We start from the raw sequence: 23,959 nt of genomic DNA, 5'->3' as shown, positions 1-23,959 counted from the left end.
TTCATCTGGGTGCTCCAGTTTCCTCCCATGGTCCAAAAACATAAAAGTAGGTTAACTGGCTTCTGGGAAAATTGGCTCTAGGTGTGAGTGTGTGTGTCGCTGTGGTTGTGTCTGTGCGTCTGTTCTGCGATGGACTAGCGTCCTGTCCAGGTTTGTGTTATTGGTTGTTGGGACAGGCTCTGGCTCCCCAGTGACCCTCAGCTGGAAGACGTGGTTAGAAAATGGGTGGTTTGACGGATGGAGGTATACAGTAACTACCACATAAACATTCAGTGCAACTGAACATACTTTAGGACATCAGTTTTCAGCTTCTGATTTAATGTTATAATACAAAAACAGTGTATATACAGTATCAATTAACGGTAGCTTTGAATCATTACATCACAATGGATAAAGATTTTGAATTTATTGTCGGAAAGGATCAATGAAATTATACATTTTTTTAGATACCAGCAAAAGGAAAATGTAGACAGAAGAATGTTGTTTCTTTTTAAAATAGAAATTGTATTTTTATTCGGTATGGTCCCCGTTAATTATTTTTTTTTATTTTTCCTTTGTAAAGGCGAGATCTCCAAACTTTCACAATGCTGCTTAAAATGTCAGTCTCCGTATTCCTCCTGATCTGCATCTTGGTGTCCGCAGTGGAAGATGTAGGAGCTGGGTCCAGCTTCCTCAGCCCTTCGCAAAAACCCCAGGTAGGGATAACATTGACCAACCCCATCCCACACTCAGGCTCTGTCTCAAGACGTGTTAAAGCATACTCTAATGAAATACCTGTTTGCTGTCCTGCACTTCAGAGTTGGCTCTGTTTTTGCTCATGACCAGCAGAGTGCTTTGCTTCTCTAACTTTCACATTATGTATTAAATTTTTCAACAACACCAAAATTGTTAAAAACCTGATATAGATGCCTCAGCCTAAACAAAAAGTGCAGGAAAAAGCAAAATCTGTTTTTTTAAACAACATAATATAAAACTTCTTATCCACTGGCACTATTAAATTTAAACTAGTCAAGTTCACAGATAATACCAAATAGGGTTAGCAAATACTTAAAAAGTGGACAAAAATGTTCAAAAGGTAAAAAATCCGGACTTGGCGAACACCTGGAAAACAACATATAATTCACTACAAAGTATTGCATTTTGGAAGATAAAACGAAATGTTACAAAAATATAAATATGAAGTGGGAAACACCCAACTTAAAGAGCATAAAAAGGTTTGTCTTGTTGATGTTGACATACAATATCATTTTCATTTTCTAAACATTTTGGGGAAACTATTAAAAAAACGTTAACAGAATTCTAGGATATGGTTAAATGTGTAGTAATGCAATAGTGCATTCAATTATACTACAATACTGCATTCATAATACGGCATTCAATTTTGGTCAGCACGTGGCGAAATAAATATTCTTGCAAGTGACCAGATACAGTACATTACCAGGCTTAAAAGATTAACCCAGATTGAAAGGCTGAAAGAACTACATATTTTTTCATCTTGAACGGTGAAGACTACAAAGGGACCAAATTAAAATATTCAAAATCCTCAACGTCAAACCAACAGATTTCTTCAGTGAAACAAACCAGAGAACCGAAGTGAAAAGGGGGGGGGAATTTCAATAACATTGAAAACTGGAGGACCTTTTCGACCAAGGCTTGTGTGAGTCTGCAACAAGCTACCCAAACTGTGTTGTCACAGCTGAACCCCAGGATACTTTCAAGAAACGGCTGGATGAGATCAACAGATCAATTACTGGGCCAAGTGGCCACCTCTTGACTGTAAACTTTCTTATGTGTAAGATATTTGGATCCCCACAGGCAAAGCCAGTAAGGAAGCCTATTAACAACAAAGTGGGCCGTCGCGATTCAGAGGCTGCTATGGATATTCTGGAAAGCCAGCAATATGAAGAGGAAGACAGCAAGGAAATAATGGTCAGTATTCCTTTGACTTTTCCTACTTTTTATTGCTGTAAAAATAATTCAATTTAAAATTCTTGTATGACCACTTAATAATTACTATGGATGAGAATTACATACAGTACAGTGGGTGCATCATATGGGTTAGAATAATCTGTAGATGATACAGTTTGTCAGAAACAGCATTTGGTTGACTGGGTTAGAATTAAGGTCAAACTCTCAAGTAAGTTTATTATGTGTGTGGGCACTATATCATTATTTTGTTCAGTTGCAATCTGAGAGGTATGACCTAATGTGATATAAAAGATAAGCAAAAAAGTAAAGCATTTGACAACAAGAAAAAGAGGACTGCATTTTAATATACAGTACAGTATAACTTCAAATCCATTTTGAAAAAGTAGACAGTGCGCTATTTTTCTAGAACACTACAAACTGTAGTTTTATCTAGTGATTAATTTACTAGAGTAAGCTGAAAAATATTGTATAGAATTCTCCAAAGTAATTTGAAATAAATTAAAATTGCACCTGAACATGATACAAGTCACCCAAATGTGAAGGCACGTGTTCTTACACATTACAGTTCCACACACCTTTCCAAATTGGAATTGCAATGTCAGAAGCTGAATACCAGGAGTATGGACATGTATTGCAAAGAATCATGGAGGGCATACTTGCAGATAATGCAACAGGTGAGCAAGCTTTGAGATAAATGGGAAGCCAAAGTTAACTGGTTAAAATGACATTTTCTTTGTAATGCTCATGGCTGCATTAGAAAGGAGGAAATCTTTATAGCGGAGACCCTGTGCAGTAATCTGGAGAAAAAAATGAATATTTTGCACTTCACTTACCCCACTCAAAGGAGTATGTTAACATATCCCTTCTGTTTTGTTTCTTGTTAATTTTTCCTTCTTCTCTAATCTTGTTCCTCCTGAAATTATTTTTCATGCAAATAAAATATTTATAGAGAAAACATTTTGGGAAAAGACATAAGGAGGTTTAGTGCACACAAGCAGCATTCTGTAACTGATATTAATTTACTTTCCAGTCTACATTGTTAGAAATGTCTAATTTTGTTTTGCTGGATTAGATTATGCGGGAGGTGTATCTTAAATAAATAAGAAAGTTCAACCATATACACACAGAATATCTACAGTGTAAGAATATGGGTTCAGAGGGTCTATGTAAAACCTGGTATTTACAGTATCTTTCTAAAACATTAATTTCCCTCCTGGTAAAACCGAGTCAATTGGTTTTATCTTTATGTAAATAATGCATTTCTTTCTATATATTTCAGAATAACTGCTTTTGAGGACTTTGCCACAACTGGATTTCCATTCCTCATACTTTTCTGAGAAGATAATATGGAATTGCTATTTTGTGTTTATATGTCATTCAGCTAAAAAAATGAATAAAAATGCTTAATCAATATTTGGCATCTCAATTTCTTAATAACTGAAGTTCGAGATTTTAATAAGAGCACCAGCTGCAAGCAATCAAGATAAATTCAAACTTGCCCCCCTGAGGAACTGAATTAAGCATTAATTTTAGGTTAAGGATGAAATAGCTTTGGAGTTTCCAGATGGATTTCAGTGGACTCTTATCTGTATTCATCAGCATCCAATATAATAATGGAAAACTACAGATGAGAAACAAAATAACAACAATATTATACTGTACTGTATACACGGTACACAGTATATCAGAAGACTGGACCCTTAGGAAGTACTTTATACAGTATGCTTCTATTGTCTACAGTTGGCTAGACAAAACATTACCCCTGCTACTAACTCATTTGTTTGGCTGACGGTTGTCCTAAGAGACTTACAGTACAGTATATTTTCATTCATTTATGTGGCTGGCTATTTTATTGGAGCAATTCAAGTGAAATACCTTGCTCAAGATTACAATAGCAGTGTATCACTTGGGATTTAAACCTTTAACCTTCCTGTTACAAATCCAGAACCCTAACCTACTGTATACACTGCTGCCCTATCACATCTGAGGTGAACAGGAAATCAAAGTGCAGTGGAAAAGTAACCACATTATCCAGATCTACAGTAACACTTATTAGACTTTTTCCCTACTGGGATCCCTGAAAGCTGTGGTTAATAGCCCAAAACCAAACAGTATTAAATCACCAAAGGAAAACATTTTATATGCATGTTCTTGGACCAATGTGTACATCTTAAGAAACATTAAAGATGCCTACAGTCCAAAAACATTAAGGTTAATTGGCTTCTGGAAAATTGGCACTGGTGTGAGAGTGAGTGGATCTGTGTCTGCCTCCTCACGACCCTGTATTGGATAAAGTGGTTAGAAAATGGATGGAAGAATGAATATTCCTGATGGACCAGACTTTTGATACATCTTATGTCTGTTAATCAATTCTAGAAACAGTCCTGATTTTTACCACGAGAGGTAGAGGTAGCTCATACTGTAAGTCAACAATGGCACAGGATATTTGCTGATGCCAAGAAAAAAACAGAAGACAATGTCCAGTAGTGTTTTACAATACTATGTCAAAACAAATTCCATGCAACTTAATTACGAATAGCAAACTGCAGCTGTAATAACTTTTTGGCTTCACAACTTGAGGAATAAGGGTTAATTACCGCAGTACTATACCTCTGAGCTGGGTTGGCACCCTCTGATGATCCTACAGTACATGAGGATTTCCGAAACATCTCACACGAGTTTTAAAAAAAAGCCACGTTCTTAATGGACTCACGTTGAATTATGTTTTTTTTCCATTCACACAGCTCTTTGCTATTGAATACATTTAAAAAATCCATTCTTGTTACATCCAATATGGCTTTTTGAATCCCCTCGCTAATGATGTTAGATATGTGTCTGTCGATATACTGTACTTCCTGAGCTTCTCTGCAAATGCACTGATAACAACACAATTTGGTTGGATGAACTCTTCATTCAGATTGCCAATACATGTGAAAAGCTGCATGCTCTTTCATCTCAACAAAACAACTCTTAATAAAGAGTGATATAAAAATACCATTCTGTGGATACATGGCAGATGTTTGAAGCTATAAAACCCAGGCTGATAGGAGAAAAGATTGGTGGGAAGAAATAAAGCATTGATGAGTCAGCTTTATGGAGAAATGATTAAATGCACCCTTAAAAACAGAGCATCAAAATGAAAATAAAATCAAAGTTTTCTTGGCATCTACAATAAAACAAGATACTTTATTTCACTAAATGTCAGATGGAATATTATGGTAGCATTTAAGACTGTTTTTCTACTTGTTTACAGGTGCTGTGATAGTAATAAATCTAAATATGAAGTTAGATGTTTTGTGTAAATAGTGTTTACAAAGGCTTGCATAAGTGCTCAGTTTACTCTAAAAAGGCATCACTGATAAGTACACTTAATATTCATTAAACTAAATGAACTAGTGTTGAGTAATTTTGTATAACATTGTTATACTGTACAGTGCAATGCTATTACCTGTAACTTCACATGCATCCAACTGTACAGTGTCAGAATTGAATTGAATTACTTTAATCTTTATAAAGCAGAAGATTATAAATTAACAACAAGGTAAATGTCACTAAACATGTTAAATACAATACACAGAATAGACATTAAAGAACAAATGAACCATAAGTCTTAAGAGAAAATAAATGAGAAACTAACCTTTTTAATAGCATACAGTCACAAGGCTAAGTTAAAATTCCCACCATACATCTTCCCATACTGATATCCTAAACACTATATTTGGCAAGAACATTGAAAACCAAAAGCAAGTGCTATTCCATCTACTTAATGAGGTAAGAGTTTTGTGCATAAAAGGGGAAAACACCACCCAAAAAGGATATACACCACCCAATCAATATCATAGTATGAGCATAAATTTTCACCCTGATACTTGCCCATATATGGAATCTATACAAAATGTTTGGGATCTCACCGCACTAGTTCAACACATAGGAGAACAAGGGTCTGAAAACATGTACATAGAAATCAGGAGGTAATGTATTACGATAGAATAGATCTTCCCACCTTGGACTTTCAAGCCTGGCAATTGAAGCAGACTCAGTGTTTATTAGAATATGAGAAAAAAAAATAATTATGACTTGGAATGATTAGCTCCTCTCAGTCAAGTGAGTAGGATGCCAATTCCAGTACAGGGAAGCGACGCACTCCCAGTTCCCACAGTGCCTGGTGATCCAGTTGTTCCCAATCTACCAAAAACAAGCAAAATCTCTATATAAACCTCTACATTCCAATGACTCCATTATATTGTTTATCATATAATGGCTCCATAAGGGTGTTTTAACAGCCCATTATGGATGCTGAAAATCAAATAATTACACTCTCATCAAAGTTTGGTCACTACAGAATTCTTTCAATATGCCTACAAAATATGTAGTATGGTTTGGGTTCCTTACGTCAAAAAACTGGATGAAAGCATAGTGTGTTTTGAATTTGGTATGGAGAATTGCTGGCAACAGTTTCTAAAATTTTATTGTAATAAAACAAAACCTTCCTTTAAGATATTAGAAGGCTACGTCAAGATGGATGTGTAATTCTGATTTTTTTTCTCACAAATTAAATCCAAATTTGAAATACAAATTGCAATTTCTATAAACACTCTCTTATATTATGATACAAAGCACTTCCAACACAGTTTAAGACAAATTAAAGATATTTTGTGTATTGTTTTCAATCAATGTGTATTTTCCCCATTTCTTATTTACCAAGTGCAGTTTCATGCAAATCACCTACAGTAATTATACTGTAAATAATGGACAAACAATTTGGATTTGGCAAATCTCAGAAATAAAAGAACAATAATCAACAATTCAAGAAATGAAAGAAATACTTCTTTATCACAGCACAGACAAAACCACAAAAGACAGGACATAAATACAGATGTCAAATCCACCGATTTACATGTACAGTACCTGCACCTATAACTCTTCACACTATCTTATAAAGTCAGAAATCTTAATCTCCATTAACAAAAGATGAACCAGTGTTTCTTAAACATAGAAGACATACTGTTCTCAAACTGTATATGCTAAAAAAAACGTATTGAATTAGTGAATCCACCTGTTTTAAAGGCAAACTGCCTTTATTTTTAAGTGTTTTTTTTGCTTTAATGACATGCGTACAAAGTAAAAATAGTAAAAATGCTCAATCATCCAAACATTAATTAAAAAAAAAATGTAAAGGATTACCTTATAGATCACATACCGTACTGTATAAACCATTCTAATTATAATAATGTATATTAAAAAAAAAAACTCTTCCAACAGTTTATAGACAGACATTGAAAAGGAACATTTGCATTGGATGTTTTATAAAAATAGATCTTACCACAGTTGTTTTGCACAGTTGTAAAAGGATATAGAAAAATACAGTTTGATGTTTGTCTGGTGTTTGTCTAGCAACTCAGTGATTAGCTTGAAGCTCTACAAGCCATATAGGTTGTCTGTGTTCTGCCTCAGGGTGTACAGTACTTCAGACAGCCGCTGTGCCTTCAAGATGCTGATTTCCTTCACCGTATATATGGCAAGGCCTGGGTGAGAAAACTTGCACACACTTTTTAGCACCTGAAAAGATACAGAACATATGAATAAGGAATGGCAATTATTTTTGGATCTATTTAACTGATCTACACAAATTAATTAACAGAGTTAATTGTTCTATTTAATGCATTTATTATTAACAGTAATAAATTAAGCAATCACAAGAGGAAAAAATGCAGGCTATAATTTGTTATGAAACTATTCTGGTCTGATTCATAACCAAGTCTTTGGCTTTGTCTAACTGTGTTAATAAAAAAAGTGTAGGGTCTGTCATCAGCGTAAAAAACTTGGTAACAGTATGTCTACTAATCCAATTTTACAGCTCTACCAAAAATGAAATAAAAATAGATGACAATGACATCCAGTTCATTCACTGGAAAACACAATACAGTAGCTTACGTTTGTGATGGAAGTGAATCTACCGTAATTCCAATCTTTCCAATCAATTAGCAAACTAATTATGCTTTTTGAAGAAAAATAAACACATGGTGAAGTGCCAAAAGGAAAGGCAATAAAGAATTCCATAAACCTACAGAAAATTACAATAAAACTCTTTCTTTGAAAGTCATGACAGTTGCTGAATGAAATACCTGTTGAGGACGGAAATAAGGGGCATCTGTCTCCACCACGATTCTGTCCAGAGGAATCTTTCTCACAGCTTCCTTTAGCTTGACAGCGGTTGGATAGGTGAGGACAGCAGTAAAGCCCACAGACATATTTGGAAATTCTTTGAGAAAGGGCTCAATCACCTCATAGCTGTCCGTAAAGCAGTGCCTGTCTCAGGGGGGAAAAAAATCAGGAGGTCCTACACTTTCTTCAATTGGCATCAGAAAGAAACAGCACCATTTTAAAATCATTGAGTTATGGTATGAATACGATTTACTGTAGCTCTTTCTTCAATGCTACAGGAGACAGAACTCTCTTTTCATTTTGCCTTTTTGCTCGTATAAAGTTGAAAGTAACAGACATGACTGCTTCTCGCTTATCAAGACTGATGAGTCAAAATTAAATTACCTGAGCTCCCCTCATGTGGAAATAATTGATGCATTTCAATTTGTCTTAAGAGAACGGGGGTACTCCCTCCTCTGCATAACACATTAATCTTTCCATCTTTAACTCTATTCCACCAAATATTCTGAGATGAATAAGTTGATGAGTTTTGCAAGGCAAAGAGCTGACTTTTCCAGTGTGATAACAAATACCTTACCACGACACAAAAATGTTTATGGATTCAAAACCATTGCAGTCTTACCACCCTAAAAATGAGATGAGATACAAACTGCTGTACAAAAAGCCTTGGCCTGGTTTTATAGTAAGTGTATACCTGTATAAATCCATTCAATAATGGTTTTTTTTCCCTACTGCCAGGGCTGGGCTACTTAAGTTTTTGTCAATAAGGTACTTTTAACTAAAAGCTGATTAAGATGTAAAACTGGGTATTCTGACTTGTGATAAAAAATCTAGTTCAATTTAAGCAGCTAAGGTTAGAGACCTCCAGAGGACTAAAATTGCCCATTCCTGCCTACTATATGAATATAAATAATTGGTTTTCCTACCTGTGTATTTTATAATCTCGAGGCACCATCTTCTTCATAATGTCAAACAAATCCTCATCAGCACCTCTGCAGTGCACTACAAGTGGCTTCCTTATCGCAACAGCCAAGCGCAACTGTCTCTCAAATACCTATAAAAAAAAGCATCCTACAGTACATAATGTAATAAAATACCTTATCCTTTTTTACAGTATGTTCCAAAACAAAACTGTATCAGAAGCTAAAGTGACTTATCACCTAGCATTATATGAAAAGAATGGTTTTTTTTTTCTCAATGACCAGGAACATTTTAATCTGTTTTTCTTTGCTATTAAAACGGATGCGATGGATGTTTTCACAGATGCACAAAAAAATCAGTTGAGGAAGATCAATTTGGACTCCACACAATGGTTTAATAATTACAGTACAAGGTACAGTATAAAGTCTTTAAAGTTAAAATAATAAATATTCTATTTTATACATGGATGGAAGCACAATTTGCTTCAGATAAAAATAAGCACAATATTAAGAATATTCTGCCAGCTATGAAGACCATTATACTTTCTGTCGGTGAAACCCTCTACCTGTACCATTTTGCACTCACTGTACCTGCTTCTGTCTGGAGACCTCCGTGGTGCACTTGTAAGAGTAATCCAGCCCTATCTCACCAAACGCAACAGCTTTTGGGTGCCGCATTGCATTCAGAATGATTCTTTCTTGGGCATCTGTGTAATAACGAGCAAAGTGTGGGTGGCAACCAAACGCCCCCCAGACCTTATCTTCCCCCAGCAGATCCTCCCACAATGGCTGCATGCTCATGATGCCTGGATTGCAGAAGTCAGTGATGCAGCCTTCAAACTCCGCAGGGAAAGAGTTCTCGTGCAGATTCCGAAAACGAGCAAAAGTTCCTTTGAAATTCAACTTTCTGTAGAGCATGTCAAGATGACAGTGAGTATCAATAAAGCCAGACTGCACAAGCTTTTTATTAGCAAAATCAAAAGAATCCCCTTGTTCGGCGCCCATGGACACTTGTCTACTGCTTTTGTCTGGAAAAACATGTAAGGCTTCAGTAGAGTAAACGTCCTCAGTGCCTGAATATTTTATGGGCTTACTGCCAGTGGAATCCAAAGGCTCTGAACGGCTTTTGAAGAATCTCAAGGGGCTTACTTGGGTGTACACTGGTGCAGTAAAGGGCTCAAAGAATCGATTAGGCTTGGCAACTACTCCATTATGGTTCAAATCACTTTCAGGGTCAAACAATGCAGATCCAAAGTGCAACTGATCGATTCTGCAGGAGTCCATCTCAGTGTGACAGGGTGATGCTGGAGGATGGGCTGCATACTCTAGCAGTGATAGTGGATCATGAAAGATAGGTTTCTCCAGCTCATCTGCTGCAGCACTGTCCTCTTCCTGGGAGATCACTGCCTTGACCACATCCTCTGCATTCGACCAGTCTGCCTCCGTAGGCTCATCTTTTTTCAGAACGATGAACTGGAGAGATGAGGTAAAATTCAAGTTAGAGGTTACAGAACACTATCACAAACACAACTTAATCTATGTGTAGCAGTTTATTTGGAAGGCTGGTCAATATATATAGTACGTTAACCTGATAAATAATGACTTTGTCAACTCATCAATCTAAAACATAAAAAGTAAAATAGCTGTGTGCTAATATATCGAGTACAGGTATAAAATGAGACTTTTACTATTTCACTATTTACCAAGTCCCATGAGTAAATGCTATATATAATAAGGATCCTTAGATTTAATTTATATTTCATTAATGAAAACATACGTGACACATATGTAAAAAACACAAAAAGCTAGAAATTCTGAAAAGAAGATGAGCTGCTCTTAATTTCATCTCTTCATTGAGGCACTGTCTTTTATACACAACGGTGGTGAGTTTCATCTCTGAACCTTTCTTATTTTTAACTGCTCCACTCAGCCAGTTTAACCTCCAGTGTATTTTATTTCTAATATTTTTGCTGTTTTTATCCACCACAGATAGGTTGGAACTCAGCCAAAAAGATTTACTTTTACAAAAAGGCCACAGATGAGAAGAGGCCTTCGGTGTCTCAACAGACCTACTGCCAGTACTAGAACAAACCCCAATGTATGAATTCCCCTGTAATCCCAATGAAAACTGACAATGTAAAGCAAGCAATTGAAGCTAACCTGACTATCCTAGCGAGGCAGAAGAAAACTGAAGCACCCATTGAAAATACACATTAACACAAACAGAACATTAAAACTCCACACAAACACATGCTACAATCTGGAATCAAAACCAGGACCTGGAAAGCTGCAGTTAACCACTCCAGCACTGTGCTGTCTAATTTTATATATTGGCATAAAACAGCCTAGTGTAAAGTGTAGGTCTGTTTACAGGTCTTAGTCATTTTAAGCACTGAATACTTAAAAATATTTATTACTATATAAAGGGAGGCATCCAGGTGGTGACAAAATGCTGAAAAACATGAACTTCAATTAGAATATAGTTAAATAATGTTATCCCAGCACTGAGATGCACATGGAAGCAAATTAGTAATGTTTTTTATGTACTGCTCACATCACCATATACTTACCCTTCTGTTTCCTCCTTTCACCATGGCCTTATCCTCACAATCTGTCTCGCTGAATGCAATACAAGACAGTGTTTTTTCCTCACTTTCCTCTATTTCCGGTTCAGGAGGCCTTCCTTGAAGAAAAGAATGGCAGCTCCACTCAGAGGACCCTGCATCTCCCAATTTCAAGAGCGGTATCTTCTTCCTGCTGTCTGACAAAATCCTTTGCTTCCCTATCTTCTTATGGATATCTGTCCCAAAGGCAGCAGAAAGAGCTTTAAGGTATATGATCTTTGAAGCCTCCTCTGGAGATCTGTTGGTCTCCTTGCTTCTACGAGGCGGAAGCGTTATGTCTCTCTTCACTGAGAAGGTCAGTGTGGAAGGCTTGTCCTGGCATGCTCTTTTGGGGTTTTCTGTCTGAAAGAAAAGGATATCAAATTGATTGAAATGGGTGTTAAAGAGAAGAAAATGTATGGAGGAGAAAATGTAAATAAGCATCTACTCCAAGGATATGTACAAATATTTGTTGGAGATGGCTTGCCCCCAATTTCTATCATTGTCGCTGGCTGCGATTTGAAAGATAAAACATTCCAAAGACTCTCCTCTCTCATTCTGCATAAATATTCAAACTAGCTGGTTTTTATTTAATGCTGTTTTCAATAGCAGGCTATAGTACGGACAAGTAGCTATATCTTTGAATTCAGTTACATAAACAAGTAAAAATGTAAGTTTCTTTGGTTAAAATAATGATAAAAAATACATAAATACCACAATATAGTATAAATACTATAATAAAAATAACAGGAGTATTTAATAAATACTATAATGTAAATACTTAAATATACTGTACAGTAGTTACCAGAAAATATCTGATTCACACTTCCCCAAATTATGTAAAAGTATACATTTCTATAAATAGAATACCAAAGTATACTGATATTTTGAGTAATACCTTAAAAGTTTTTTTAATAAATAAAAAAATAACCTTTTCAGGATACTGAGGCTTCTGGCTATTCTGTCTAAATGGCTTCCAAAATTTGGTATGGTTGTTGGTGCTACTCAGAGAAAAGACACAGCTTTCTTCTTTATGAGTAGGTTCTGAGGTTGGTGCCAGTCTTGTGGTTTCCAAGCACATGTGCTCTGGCTGCGTGAAGCAAGCAGACGCTGAAGAGACATTCTGTGGAGAAAGAGGCCCTCCATCCTCACTCCAGAGTGCAGGCTGGCCCACACCTGTGTTACCCTTTCTGTATTTTAGTGGTGAATGCATGTCTGATTTTAACTCCCGGGATTTCAGTTTCCTTCTGCTGGACTCCATTTTGAAGTTCCCTGAGAGTATGATAAAAAAAGGAGAAACATAGTTTCTACAAGGTAAAAAAAAAATCTTTCAGGATGACAATAAGCCAGATGGAGTTCTCAGTCACACGCTGGGAGATTTGGTAGATGTTTCTATATGCTTTGAGTCACGAAAAAAGTGCCTTTGAAAAACTGATTTTAAGAAGTGTATTGCACTGAATTAAATAAAGTCTTTGCTAAATAATAAGTCTACAGGTGTACAAATGTTCAGCCTTCTCTAAACTCTCATGAAAAAAGTCATAACCTCACCATAATCTCCCAGACTAAGAAAGATTTATAGTAATAGTGGCGTTTGAATAAGGCTGGACAGAAGCATGATCTTAAGTGCTGTAAGGGAGCCTAATTAAAGCCTGAATAGTTTTGCTCCACTCTCTTTCCCTAACTACTATTAAAAATTGAATCGAGGGACTAATTTTATTCTGAATTAATTTTATTTTCATCATGTACTTTTAATAGTCTCTATTTTAAAAGGAAACACTTCATTAGCTATCCTGCTATCCCACCTGCTGCTTCTTGATACAGATCCCAGCCTAAAACTAAATAAAGGCTAAAACCTAACTGATGAAGGCAAGTGTATAAGTATTTTAAAATAGACCGCAATCATTTACCCCAAGTTTGTAAACAGTTAACTAAATGATGAGAGGAAATTGTAGTTATAATGAAACCTGCGTTGAATGTTTTACCGATTTGTGATGAGCTGAGAAACAAAAATGAGAGCTGTAACAGCTCTCTATTAATAATAATGTAGTGTCTTAAACCCCATTATATTATTTTTAATAGCTTCACTAACCTCTTCACAGCGAGGACTTTAAACTGAACCTACTGTATGATAGGCCTTGTTTTTGCAAACTTGCAAACAAATCTTAACCAACAACCAATGTACGGCCATCTGAGTCTATTGGATTTACGATTGTAAATATACTGTATACCACAAATTCTCAATTGTCGTCGTAATAAATTATCTAGCTTGACATTTAGATCGCCAACCCATCCGGAATACGGTCACAAGATAAAATGGAAATCTATATACGGAAGAGTTACCAACATTTTATTTAATTATAGGTTGCATTACGAATTCAAAAAAGATGTACACCCAGCTACTGTATAATCATTCTATGTACCTAACGTTGTACGTTATGTGTATGCATTAGTGTATTATCATTACGTTTAAAATCAATTGAAAAAAACTTGTCAAAATAGCTGATAATCAGGCCCTCACCGCTCCCTTGAAACATTTTAATGTGTTAAATTACTGGCGACACCACAACAAACTACAAAATCTGAGTAATTAGTAATATAAATGGCGATATATATATATTATATGTGTATAAAAATATTTAGAAATGTATCTCAACGCGTTTTTAAAAGCCAAACACCACCGGTTTTCAGTCTAACTCACCTGCAACTTCACCTGCTGCAGCTAGAAACCCACCTCCTCTTGCCATGAAGTTAATGATTCGGACCGGAACAACGTCAATTACTGGACTTAACCGAACATTTTCTTAAGTTCCTAAACAAACATAAGACATCAAAAACTTATTTACGCCGTAGACATTAATAGGCGCTTAGCTAATATAGCTGAGATTTTTGCCTGAACTTGTTTTACATACTGTATTGTACTGTATATACACAAAACAACACTATCATAATTATAGGGAACAAAATCGCAAAAAATTAATGTTTGAACTAAATTTATATTTGATCTGTGAAAATATAATGTATTACTTAATTGCAAAACTACTGAACGACCCTATGTAAATAACACGGTATAACGGTAATCATTAAAAATGCATCACCAGTATTCCACATTTTGTATATCACGATTTTTAGTTACTACTTCTATGTATGAAAGCCCAATTTAAAAAATATATATTTTATATTCTAAAGCTTCAGTTGATTATATTGCTGTGGTTCCAAAATATATTGCTGCAGAACATGATTTCAGACAAGTTTCTTAAGACATTTAAATGTGTATAACCTGTAGATCTCAAGATTGTCTACTGATGGAAATAAAACTCTCCCCATCGAAAAAAGGTGATCCAACAAACTCGCATCTGAATTGTTTCTTCCTTGCCAAAAGGCATTTGAAAACAAATGACATTCTCTTTTATTTAGTGTCCAACATAATGAGCTGCTTGCTGATTTATTTTCCTCTCAACCGTTTAGAATTATATAAATGTATTTTAATGTATCAGACCAAGAAATACTTAACTGAAAGGGAAAGAAATCCAAACCTTGAGGTACAGATGTCTGACCTTGAGATAAGGCATTGCCTGCACTCCCTCAGTCTTTTCGTAGTTCGTTTTCAAATAGTTGTAGTCTCCTAGGAAAATGCTGCCATAATATACTTATTGTAACTCTTCACATACCGCTAATCACTGTGTGAGCCAGTAGTCTGTTGTCAACATCGCTGTTTCTCACAAAGAAGAAACAAGAGGAAAGGTCATGGGAAGGAATTTATCTTGAATTAAAAATATGTTCTATCAACTTAGAATTATAACTAAATTTTACAATATAGTACAGTACATTATAAGTATACGGTAGAATATGGAAGTTATTGTAACTTTGAATGGAATATCAACACTGTCACACCTACATGCTTGTTTAGGTAGTTTTGAGGAACCTGGGCTGGATACTAAAGTTGCAACAGCTTTAAAGTGGTATTAACAATAAAATTATCTGGGCTTAGTTCTTACTATTAGTTGTTAAAGTATATGTTAATTAATGCCTAAAAGCTGAAACAATAAGAAACACGCCAAGCTGTCCTCAGAAAAGGTGTTTCATTGCATTTGGCCCAGGACAAGTAATGTGTAAAATTAATTAGCACTTTCTCTTCCCATAATGCAAAGCCAAATCACTCATGCTCCATTGATCTGTATCGTTTAAAAATATATATTATTGATTAATGAGCAATAAGAACCACTTAAAAATGACATCTGTGTTCATTTTCTTTTTCTACTTTTTTTAAATCTTGTTTTAACAAATACAAGCACATTTTACCCATCAACGTCTGCATTTCTGACAAATGATTATTATAAATCTGCCACTTTATCTAAGTTACCTAAAACAATTAGAGCCTTTTCAACAGATGGCACTATTGTTCAATAAACTTGACTCCTTGGTTCACACAGCTGTTTAACAAATCCAAAGTGCCCTGTGCTTGTTTTATTGGACACCAAAAACTATAGTTAGAACAAATACATTTCAATTCATTTATACTGTAGGTTCTAGGAGACCAATAGCATCCCTTCACTGAATTCATGCAAAATATTGTGTGATATTATCACCATACAGTCAATAGGTTTGCCAGTACTCTTGTTTCATGAAGCAAGTACTGTTGCTTTATACAGTTTCAGTATATGCATGCCAGAATACTATTAAGTATTTCAGGTGGGTAGCTGTGTCAGCATGCATAGGCTGCAAAGGAACAAGTAATAGAGAAAACACAACGTTTCAGCTGTGGAGCCTTCTTTGGGTGTCATTCGAAGAAGGCTCCACAGCTGAAACATTGTGTTTTCTTCCTTCTCTTTTCAGCATGGAATAAACCTATTACTTGTTCCTTTGCAGAATACTATTAGTATACACAGCACTCAGAGTATAAAAAGTTTGAGGTCACGTGTCACTTGAAGAATTGCAATCTACCATTAATAAAATGAAATTGTCACATTTTTTAAACACAAACTCATTTTAATGCAAAAAAGGAAAATTGAAAATGATCCAGAAACACCATTATAATTTCCATGTGCTGTTTAATTTATTCTTAATTATGGGATTCACAAAATAGTCTGCAGCCTTATTTTTCACTTTATTTTGTCCAAAATCACAACATTAACCCCTAATTTACCGTGATGGAAAAATATCGGTATACATACATTACAAGTAGCTAGCCGCATCAGCGTGCGTAGGCTGCAAAGGAACAAGAAAAGGTTTATTCCATGCTGAAAAGAGAAGTTCTTACACCTGAAGAAGGCTCCACAGCTGTAATGTTGTGTTTCCTTTCTTCTATTTTCAGCATGGAATAAACCTTTACTTGTTCCTTTACATACTGTACATTACAGTTCAGAAGAAAAAGAAAGAAATGTTTTTGACCAAAATATTACAAATATGACTCATTTCACAAAACCAACATTGATAACCTGTTATATTTAAGTGTTAATATTTAATGTGCCATCTTCAGATTCTTGGCAATCCAAGTGCAGTCTTGTAGGCCCCAAAACTGTGTCTGTAACCTGAAACCAATGACAGCAGTTACTGACTGTACGATAATACAAACAAGAGTAATGCAATCCTCTTGATTCTTGTTTTATCATATATATATACTTTTATATATTTTATTAGATCTTTACATTAGCTGGCCAATACATTAGGAACCCCCAGTCAAATAAAAAATCCTTTATTGACGCACGGTGCACAGTTGGCATGAGTAGCCTAATATGACAGACTTTTATCATTTTCCCCGACCAGAACGAGTTCCAGATCTTCTATTGACAAAGGACTGAACCAGGGAAATGTATAATTCAGTCCCACACAACATTATTCTCATCACAACCTGAAATGAAGGCCATCTTACAGAACACAGATGAGTAGGACTGCAGTGAAAATATTATATTGATAGAATGGCACATTCTGATTAGTTGTTCCTGCTGATTGTGGAGGCCCAAAATCAAGCCTAATTCTACTAGAGGTTCATAGGAACACAAAAATATAGGCAAGGTTACAAAATAATAAGAAGCCATCAACCCACTAATGTCTGTCTTTGTTCATTCTTCCTTGACCTGACTGTCACTTCTCGATATTTTGTGATGGATTAGTTTCAACAGCATCTCTGATTTATTTACCTTTAATTAATCCAGCAGGCTTTACTTTTTCCAATAAACCTATTATTTTTAGAATATTGTAAGTCCAATTGTAACAATGTTCCTGATTTCAATTACTAAGCCATAAAATGGCAGTTGAAGTGACTGAAAATAAACATATTTTTCTCTAGTTAATTCCCATAACTGAAGCGTATACCTTCAAAATTAGTCAAGAGACAATATATCATTCTGAAGGAGTGAGCCAGGGGAAACATACTGTAAATTGCCTGACACTCTTCACTTTCAAATGTCAGTGTTGTCCGTGAATTTATGAATGAGCTCCAGTAATGGGAACACAGAAAGACACTCAAAGAAGCGTGAAAAAAAGGAATGAATGAGATCTTGAGCTATGTGCCCCAGGGCTACACAAGTTCGAGCTGAGAAAGAGAGAAAATCGATTACGTCTTGACAGGTGGAAAGAAAGTTTGATCAATCTGGCCTGATCAATTCTGATTCCCCCAACACAGTGGATTTAAGGAGATACTGTACACATGTACATAAGATGGGGCTCAGAATACAGGCTCAAGACTTCTCCCACAGTGTACCTGTGTCTGCACCTCAAAAGACTGGGGCAGTCAATAATATATGACACCAGCAGAGAAGACGTTTAAGTTATATAGATGAGGTATTGTTCTAGGTTTTAATTTACTGACATGCATTTTTAATTGCTGTAAAACTTCAGGAAAAGGTCAAACCTAAATCTTGCATACTTCTTCTTTGCTACAGTATGTATACAGTAAATATCACTCTTGCTTGAGTGCTTTGTTTTTACATCCTTAATCACCCTATCTAGGCCCATACAGCAGCTCCCTCACTCACCGTTCATTAAAGGAGGTGAGGGGGGTTCTGACAGCCCTGTCCTTGTGGATTGGCTGTTGTTGTCCTCAGCCAGGTATTGTTCATGCCATATATCTATGCATAAACACTTGGACACGATTTTAAAATAATATTATCTACTTTTTTATTATTTTAAATGACCCTAGATCAGTGTCTGAGGCATTTCTAATTAAATATAGGCTGGTGTGTTGAAAGAAAGGCTCCGATACTCACACTTGGAGGCTTTCTGCTCAATGGGCCAGTAGCAGAACCCTCTTCTTGCCCTGTCATTGTATTCATTCCTGTACTGTGGCAAGTTCTGTGGAGAGACTGATATGCCTGGAATACATTGAGAACACAGGACTGATGTTTTAAATGAGGGGTCCTCAAAAACCATCTGTGTTTCAAAATGAAAGAAAAATCTTTTAAATTAGTAAGGCAAAACTTTCAACGTCGAGTTAATTTTCATCATAATGTCCTGAATCAAGTTAAGAGAAAAAAGATGTAAAACACATACAGAGTTTTAATAGAGGAAGACAAATTATATAACATTTAAACTGCCTCCATGGCATTTAGTGAATGGTCACACTGGTCCTTTGAAATTGAAATGTGTTTAATGTGTATAAAAATAAATTCATCCATGTAGTGTATGGTCTTTGTCTCCAAGGCCTTTATGATTTTCACGTCAGTGTCACTGCCATTTATTTTAGTTATTTGGTGTCACTGCCAGTGAAGCAATACACCATCACTGTCAGAGGCAATAATTTGATAAAATGAAGGAAAATCTGCCAGATTTGCCCTGCGCATTGCTGTCAAGTTCTTAGCAACAAGGTGTGAAACACCTGGGGTCAGTACATGAAGCAGCATACTGTTAGAGTCATGGGTGAAATAGACTAAAGTGTCTCTAAAGCAAGATCCTAAAGAGCAATATCATATTTCACAAATTAATGCCCAAAAGTCTGGTTACAAAAAGAGAGGCTTGTGAGGTATCAAGGCTAAAAACAAGTCTGGACGTTTTGAGCTAGAATTTAGCAAAAACATACATTTTATCATGAGACAAAAAAAAAAGGTTATTTTGCTTCTTGACAAAGGAAGGATATGACCATTCATTTCATTAATACAAAAAGTGTTTCCTTTAACAAGGAATCCTAATTATCACACATTAATTGTACCTATACCCTGGAGTCCTCTCAAAACGTGCAAGAGAAGATGGATCGAATACTTTGTCAGAAAGTACTGTATACTGTATATGGAAAGTTTTTTTCCTATTTATGCTTTTTTCTATAATGTTTTACTTGCACTTTGTAAATATTATATTTTAGACAGTAAGAAAAGTGGACATATGAACAACAATCTTTAAAAAAACAGAACAAAAAACTAACTGCAGAATCATTTTCAGAAAAGTTGGAGCCCTTTTAGAAAATTTCTCAGGGAGTTTATCATGACTGCTTAGGACAGACAAATAAAGAAACACTTGACCATTATGTAAATTTGTAAAGTTGATTAAGATTCTATACTGCAATTTATATGCAAAGATTACTTTAGGAGATTTTAAATTAATTGTTATTGTAATTACACCATTGTCAAAAGGGTGATCAGTCCTTTAAATTATCTAATGCTCTGTTTGATTTCAGTAAATGTACTTAAGATAGCAAATTTAGCAGGTTTGATTATTTCTGGACAAACTATACAAAAGAATAAAAGCTACGTAAATACAGTAAGTGCACATACAGTACATGTTCCTTTACTTTTCACGTTTAAAAGTAGAACAATACCTTTCTCCAGAAGCACAGCAATAGGCACAGAAAATGGAAAGGTGTGTATCTGAGAATAAAACAAAATATGTTGGATTGAGACTGAAAATCTAAATTAAACACAAAACCACAACTCTCTTCTCTTTGTACTTAAACACAGAAGGGACAGTCTCTTAGCAAATGGCACAGTGGTTTGTGCTTCCTCAGCATAGCCGTTTCCAGCAATGAATTGGATTAGTTGTGTTTCCTGAAACAAGCTCACATTTAACTTTGAAATGTCTCAAATTGTGTCAAAGTATGATATTTTGTCATTAAAATTGTAGACAAGGTTTCAGTTTGAAATTAGTGTTATATCTTGTAATATTGCTGTTGATTATTTTAATGAAATCATAACAAAAGTTGTAATAGGAATTCAGGAGGAAGGGTTGATCCTAACCTCTTCTAGCCAGCATAGTATTTAAATCTTGCACCCAGGACTTGAAACCCTCCTACTATCTCATCTACGCCCCTGCAGCAACTCCCTGGCTCAATCCTTGCAAGATGAAGGAGGGAGGCTATTAATTCTCTCAGCCAGGAGAGTTCCACCAAATATACTCTGTATACTCTGTCTCATATTTCTTAGAATCCAGACAAACTAATGAAAAATCACTTGGCATGCCTAGTCCACATTATATGTGTCTGTGCCGTCTGATGGCCTGGTGTTCCATCCAAAGTATGATCCTGCCATGGAGCCAAGGCATCCGGATAGGCTATTGATTACCATGAGCCTCAGCAAGAGGAAAAAAATGACTTTGTGATTTATCCAATGTGAAGCACTGCAAATCATAAGCTCTACATCTCAAAATGTTTGTTGATTCTAAAAACAACACTCTCTCTTTCCTAACGTTAATCCCGCATCAGCAGGGTCCGCTTGTCTGCACGCCCATCTCACTTTGGTGGTTTGAACCAAATCTTTGAGCTGACGTTGCCATTAAATGCGACCGAGAATACTCGAACCGGCGCGTCGCTCCGCCTGCCGTCGGAGTGGATTCTAAAAACAACACTGATACCTTTAATTATAACAGATTTAAAAATCTATCAAATAAAACAGCAGGCAGAAAACTGAAGGAGCTCTAGTACAATATGATTTAAAAACCATGCATGGTAAGAAATGGAAATTATCAATAGCTTGAGTAAATGTCCTAAAAGAAACAAATGACTTTTTGGTACATCATTCCCGTTTAATAGTGGACCCTTAAAAATATACTGTACCATGTTTATAATCAAACTTTTACAATCAACAGTTGGACTGCATTGCACACAAATGAACATGAACATTCATTACACCATTTCAATGCGCCAACAGGTGTCAAATTGTGAGGAAAGCTTGGAGGATGTGTCAACTTCCTCTAAATAACACTGACAAAGCGTCATTGATAAAAGCAACAGTGATAGTCTATTTACTTAATCAAACCTGTCTCGCACAGGTGGACCTGCTATGACGATCAATCAATTCCAAATCATATTTTCAAATGGTGCTCTATAAATACGAACTATACACAAACAGAAAACAACTGTTGCAATTATGATGACAACATCATATAAATAATAATAATAATACCACTTCAGATCTCATTTTTGGCCAGTGATCGGTTTTGACACGAGGAAGAACCACTGGATCATTCCTTGGCCAGAATGTCATACTGCAAAAACAGAAAAAAGAAAAAAAACTCAGTATTGGAGAATTCATCTCTTTCTATGCTCCCAATTTTAAAATGTAAAATTCCCTGTGGGGGAAATAAGCAAAAGACAAGACAAAGAGCTGAAGAGCAAACAGCTGCTCTGTATATTTGTAAATGATGGTCACCTGCACATTATGTAACAGCCACAGCTGGCTTTTCTAATATCAACGTGCTGTTGGAATAAGAAAAGAATATCCATTTTAATATGACTTTAACATAATTTCTTAGGGGTGATTACAACATATTTCACTACCAAATTGACTAGAATGTGCTGACAATGATGCTTTGTACTTTTGAGCAACTGAACCTTGTTGAGATCTTGTTAGGCCAATGCTGTAAATAACATTCTAGGGAGACTTAACATTTTTTTACTTCTAAACTCTGGACCACACCAAACAGTAACACAGGTCACAGTAACACTTAATGTTACATAGAGAAGGAATGTTGAACGTTTAAGACAAGTTCACCCATCATATTCCTGAGAGATGTGCAGTAAAATGACAGTATGACTAGTGCTGACCTGTATGAAATACTTAACATCCCCACACAGAAAAATTTGAAACAAAAGTCTATGAGCACATATTGAAGAGCATATGTAAAATAATCTGATGAGTCTTTTATTTGTGACCCCAGTTACTTTGTTCAAATGTTGACAGTGAGTAATGTTTAACAAGCCAAAAAAGAAGCAGCTGTGTAATCTGTATAAAGCAGTATGAATTCAGAAGACGGGTTTTATTTTAACTTACTTAGGTTGTCTGAAGGGGCTAGGAGCCCTCACATTCCAGTGCTTTCTCCCAGCTTGCATATTATTCTGTGTCTTTTCCTGAAACTAAGAGCAGCTCGTATTTCTTTGTAACCTAGCAACTGATTACGTCCGAACTCACAGTGCCTTTGGCAGGCATTGTGTGCTTTGCAAAGAGAAAATAGGCAAAGCTTATTTAAGCAATGGTAGTTATGAAATTTTTTATGGGAAATTGAAGAGGTGGGATGTATTATGTAAATGATAACTTCTTGTCATTAACTTCTAATCCTTCAAGTAGAACCAGGTAAATCCAAAACAGAAACGTTTTTCAAATTTCCAATAAACACATTTTCAAGAACTGTATAGATGATTATTTTTAATTTAGACACTTATTGGACATTGTTAGTTCTATTCTAATAGGATTTTATATGAAGTTTAATCTAAAAAAATATTCATTTCACAAAAATGGCAAACCCTAACTACTTCTCTTAATTCTTTAAATTTGCAAAACACCAAATAAGAGTAACATACAGATCAAAATATATTTAATCAACAGTGTTATATAATACAGTACCAGATCACAAGACAGTCTGAACAAATATTTAGCTTAAACCAATTAAATTTGCTATCATTCTCCTTGATTACTTGGAAGTGGGTAAATATGACACTATACTTTTGAGGTAGAGTATATGAAGTATAGCTGAAATTGTTTTGCTGATGCCATTATCCAAAGCATTACATATTTATAACAAATAAAACAGGTGGGAATTGTACTAACGAATTCTGAGCGAAGTATACTTCACTCAGGGGATTAGTTATAATGCCCTGACAGGAAACCGAACCTTCTATTTGAAAGTGGTCAAAAAGGTCAAGAGAAAATCATTGCCAATTATAACAATACGATGGTAAACAAGCAATTATCAAAATGAACAAGCATATGACATTTCATTGCCTTTGAAGTGGATTGACAATATCCAAAAGGATTTCAGGATATTTCTTGTACAGTTCTTCAAGGCAGAAAGTGATCTAGCCAGTTCTTTCTCCAAAAATTGTGTTTGTTATGTCACCATTTCAATGTTATGTAAGGAAAAACACAAGTAAGCATTTCATTGTATGTGGGTACATGCAGGTATGATTAAACTTGAACTTGAAGC

At 35.5% G+C, this 23,959-nt stretch overlaps 3 protein-coding genes across 8 annotated transcripts; 1 reads left to right on the top strand and 2 right to left on the bottom strand.

Moving 5' to 3' along the window:
* Window positions 1-301: 301 nt before the first annotated feature.
* On the bottom strand, window positions 302-15,744 carry tatdn2 (TatD DNase domain containing 2). Of its 5 annotated transcripts, XR_015939645.1 has the most exons (9): window positions 14,895-15,116; window positions 14,316-14,426; window positions 12,549-12,889; window positions 11,585-11,980; window positions 9,606-10,487; window positions 9,021-9,148; window positions 8,055-8,238; window positions 7,253-7,488; window positions 302-6,114 (listed from the first exon to the last, which is right to left on the bottom strand). XR_015939645.1 is itself a non-coding variant. In XM_088636466.1 (8 exons), exons 2-8 carry the CDS (start codon window positions 14,359-14,361, stop codon window positions 7,348-7,350), a joined length of 2,118 nt encoding a protein of 705 aa, XP_088492592.1. In that variant the 5' UTR covers window positions 14,362-14,426; window positions 15,129-15,744; the 3' UTR covers window positions 6,735-7,347. The 5 variants fall into 5 exon arrangements, 4 of the variants coding, with proteins under 4 accessions (XP_088492592.1, XP_088492593.1, XP_088492591.1 ...); XM_088636466.1 differs by lacking the exons at window positions 302-6,114; window positions 14,895-15,116 and adding an exon at window positions 15,129-15,744 and having other exon boundaries at window positions 6,735-7,488; XM_088636467.1 differs by lacking the exons at window positions 302-6,114; window positions 14,895-15,116 and adding an exon at window positions 15,151-15,744 and having other exon boundaries at window positions 6,735-7,488.
* On the top strand, window positions 563-3,342 carry ghrl (ghrelin/obestatin prepropeptide). The gene is made up of 4 exons (XM_088636479.1): window positions 563-695; window positions 1,816-1,929; window positions 2,495-2,603; window positions 3,209-3,342. Exons 1-4 carry the CDS (start codon window positions 585-587, stop codon window positions 3,211-3,213), a joined length of 339 nt encoding a protein of 112 aa, XP_088492605.1. The 5' UTR covers window positions 563-584; the 3' UTR covers window positions 3,214-3,342.
* A 117-nt stretch (window positions 15,745-15,861) lies between the features above and the next one.
* Window positions 15,862-22,957, bottom strand: LOC148661946 (uncharacterized). Of its 2 annotated transcripts, none has more exons than XM_088636475.1 (5): window positions 22,810-22,957; window positions 21,943-22,024; window positions 20,364-20,412; window positions 18,823-18,951; window positions 15,862-17,145 (listed from the first exon to the last, which is right to left on the bottom strand). In XM_088636475.1, the coding sequence occupies exons 1-5, from the start codon at window positions 22,866-22,868 to the stop codon at window positions 17,090-17,092; spliced, it is 375 nt and encodes a 124-aa protein (XP_088492601.1). In that variant the 5' UTR covers window positions 22,869-22,957; the 3' UTR covers window positions 15,862-17,089. The 2 variants fall into 2 exon arrangements, with proteins under 2 accessions (XP_088492601.1, XP_088492602.1); XM_088636476.1 differs by having other exon boundaries at window positions 18,823-18,927.
* Window positions 22,958-23,959: the final 1,002 nt, after the last annotated feature.

The sequence above is a fragment of the Lepisosteus platostomus genome, chromosome 6, assembly GCF_059453375.1.
Source record: "Lepisosteus platostomus isolate fLepPlt1 chromosome 6, fLepPlt1.hap1, whole genome shotgun sequence".
Taxonomy (NCBI): Eukaryota; Metazoa; Chordata; class Actinopteri; order Semionotiformes; family Lepisosteidae; genus Lepisosteus; species Lepisosteus platostomus.
The sequence above is the reverse complement of the archived record's forward strand: the minus strand, read 5'-3'. Positions and strand labels throughout refer to the sequence as shown.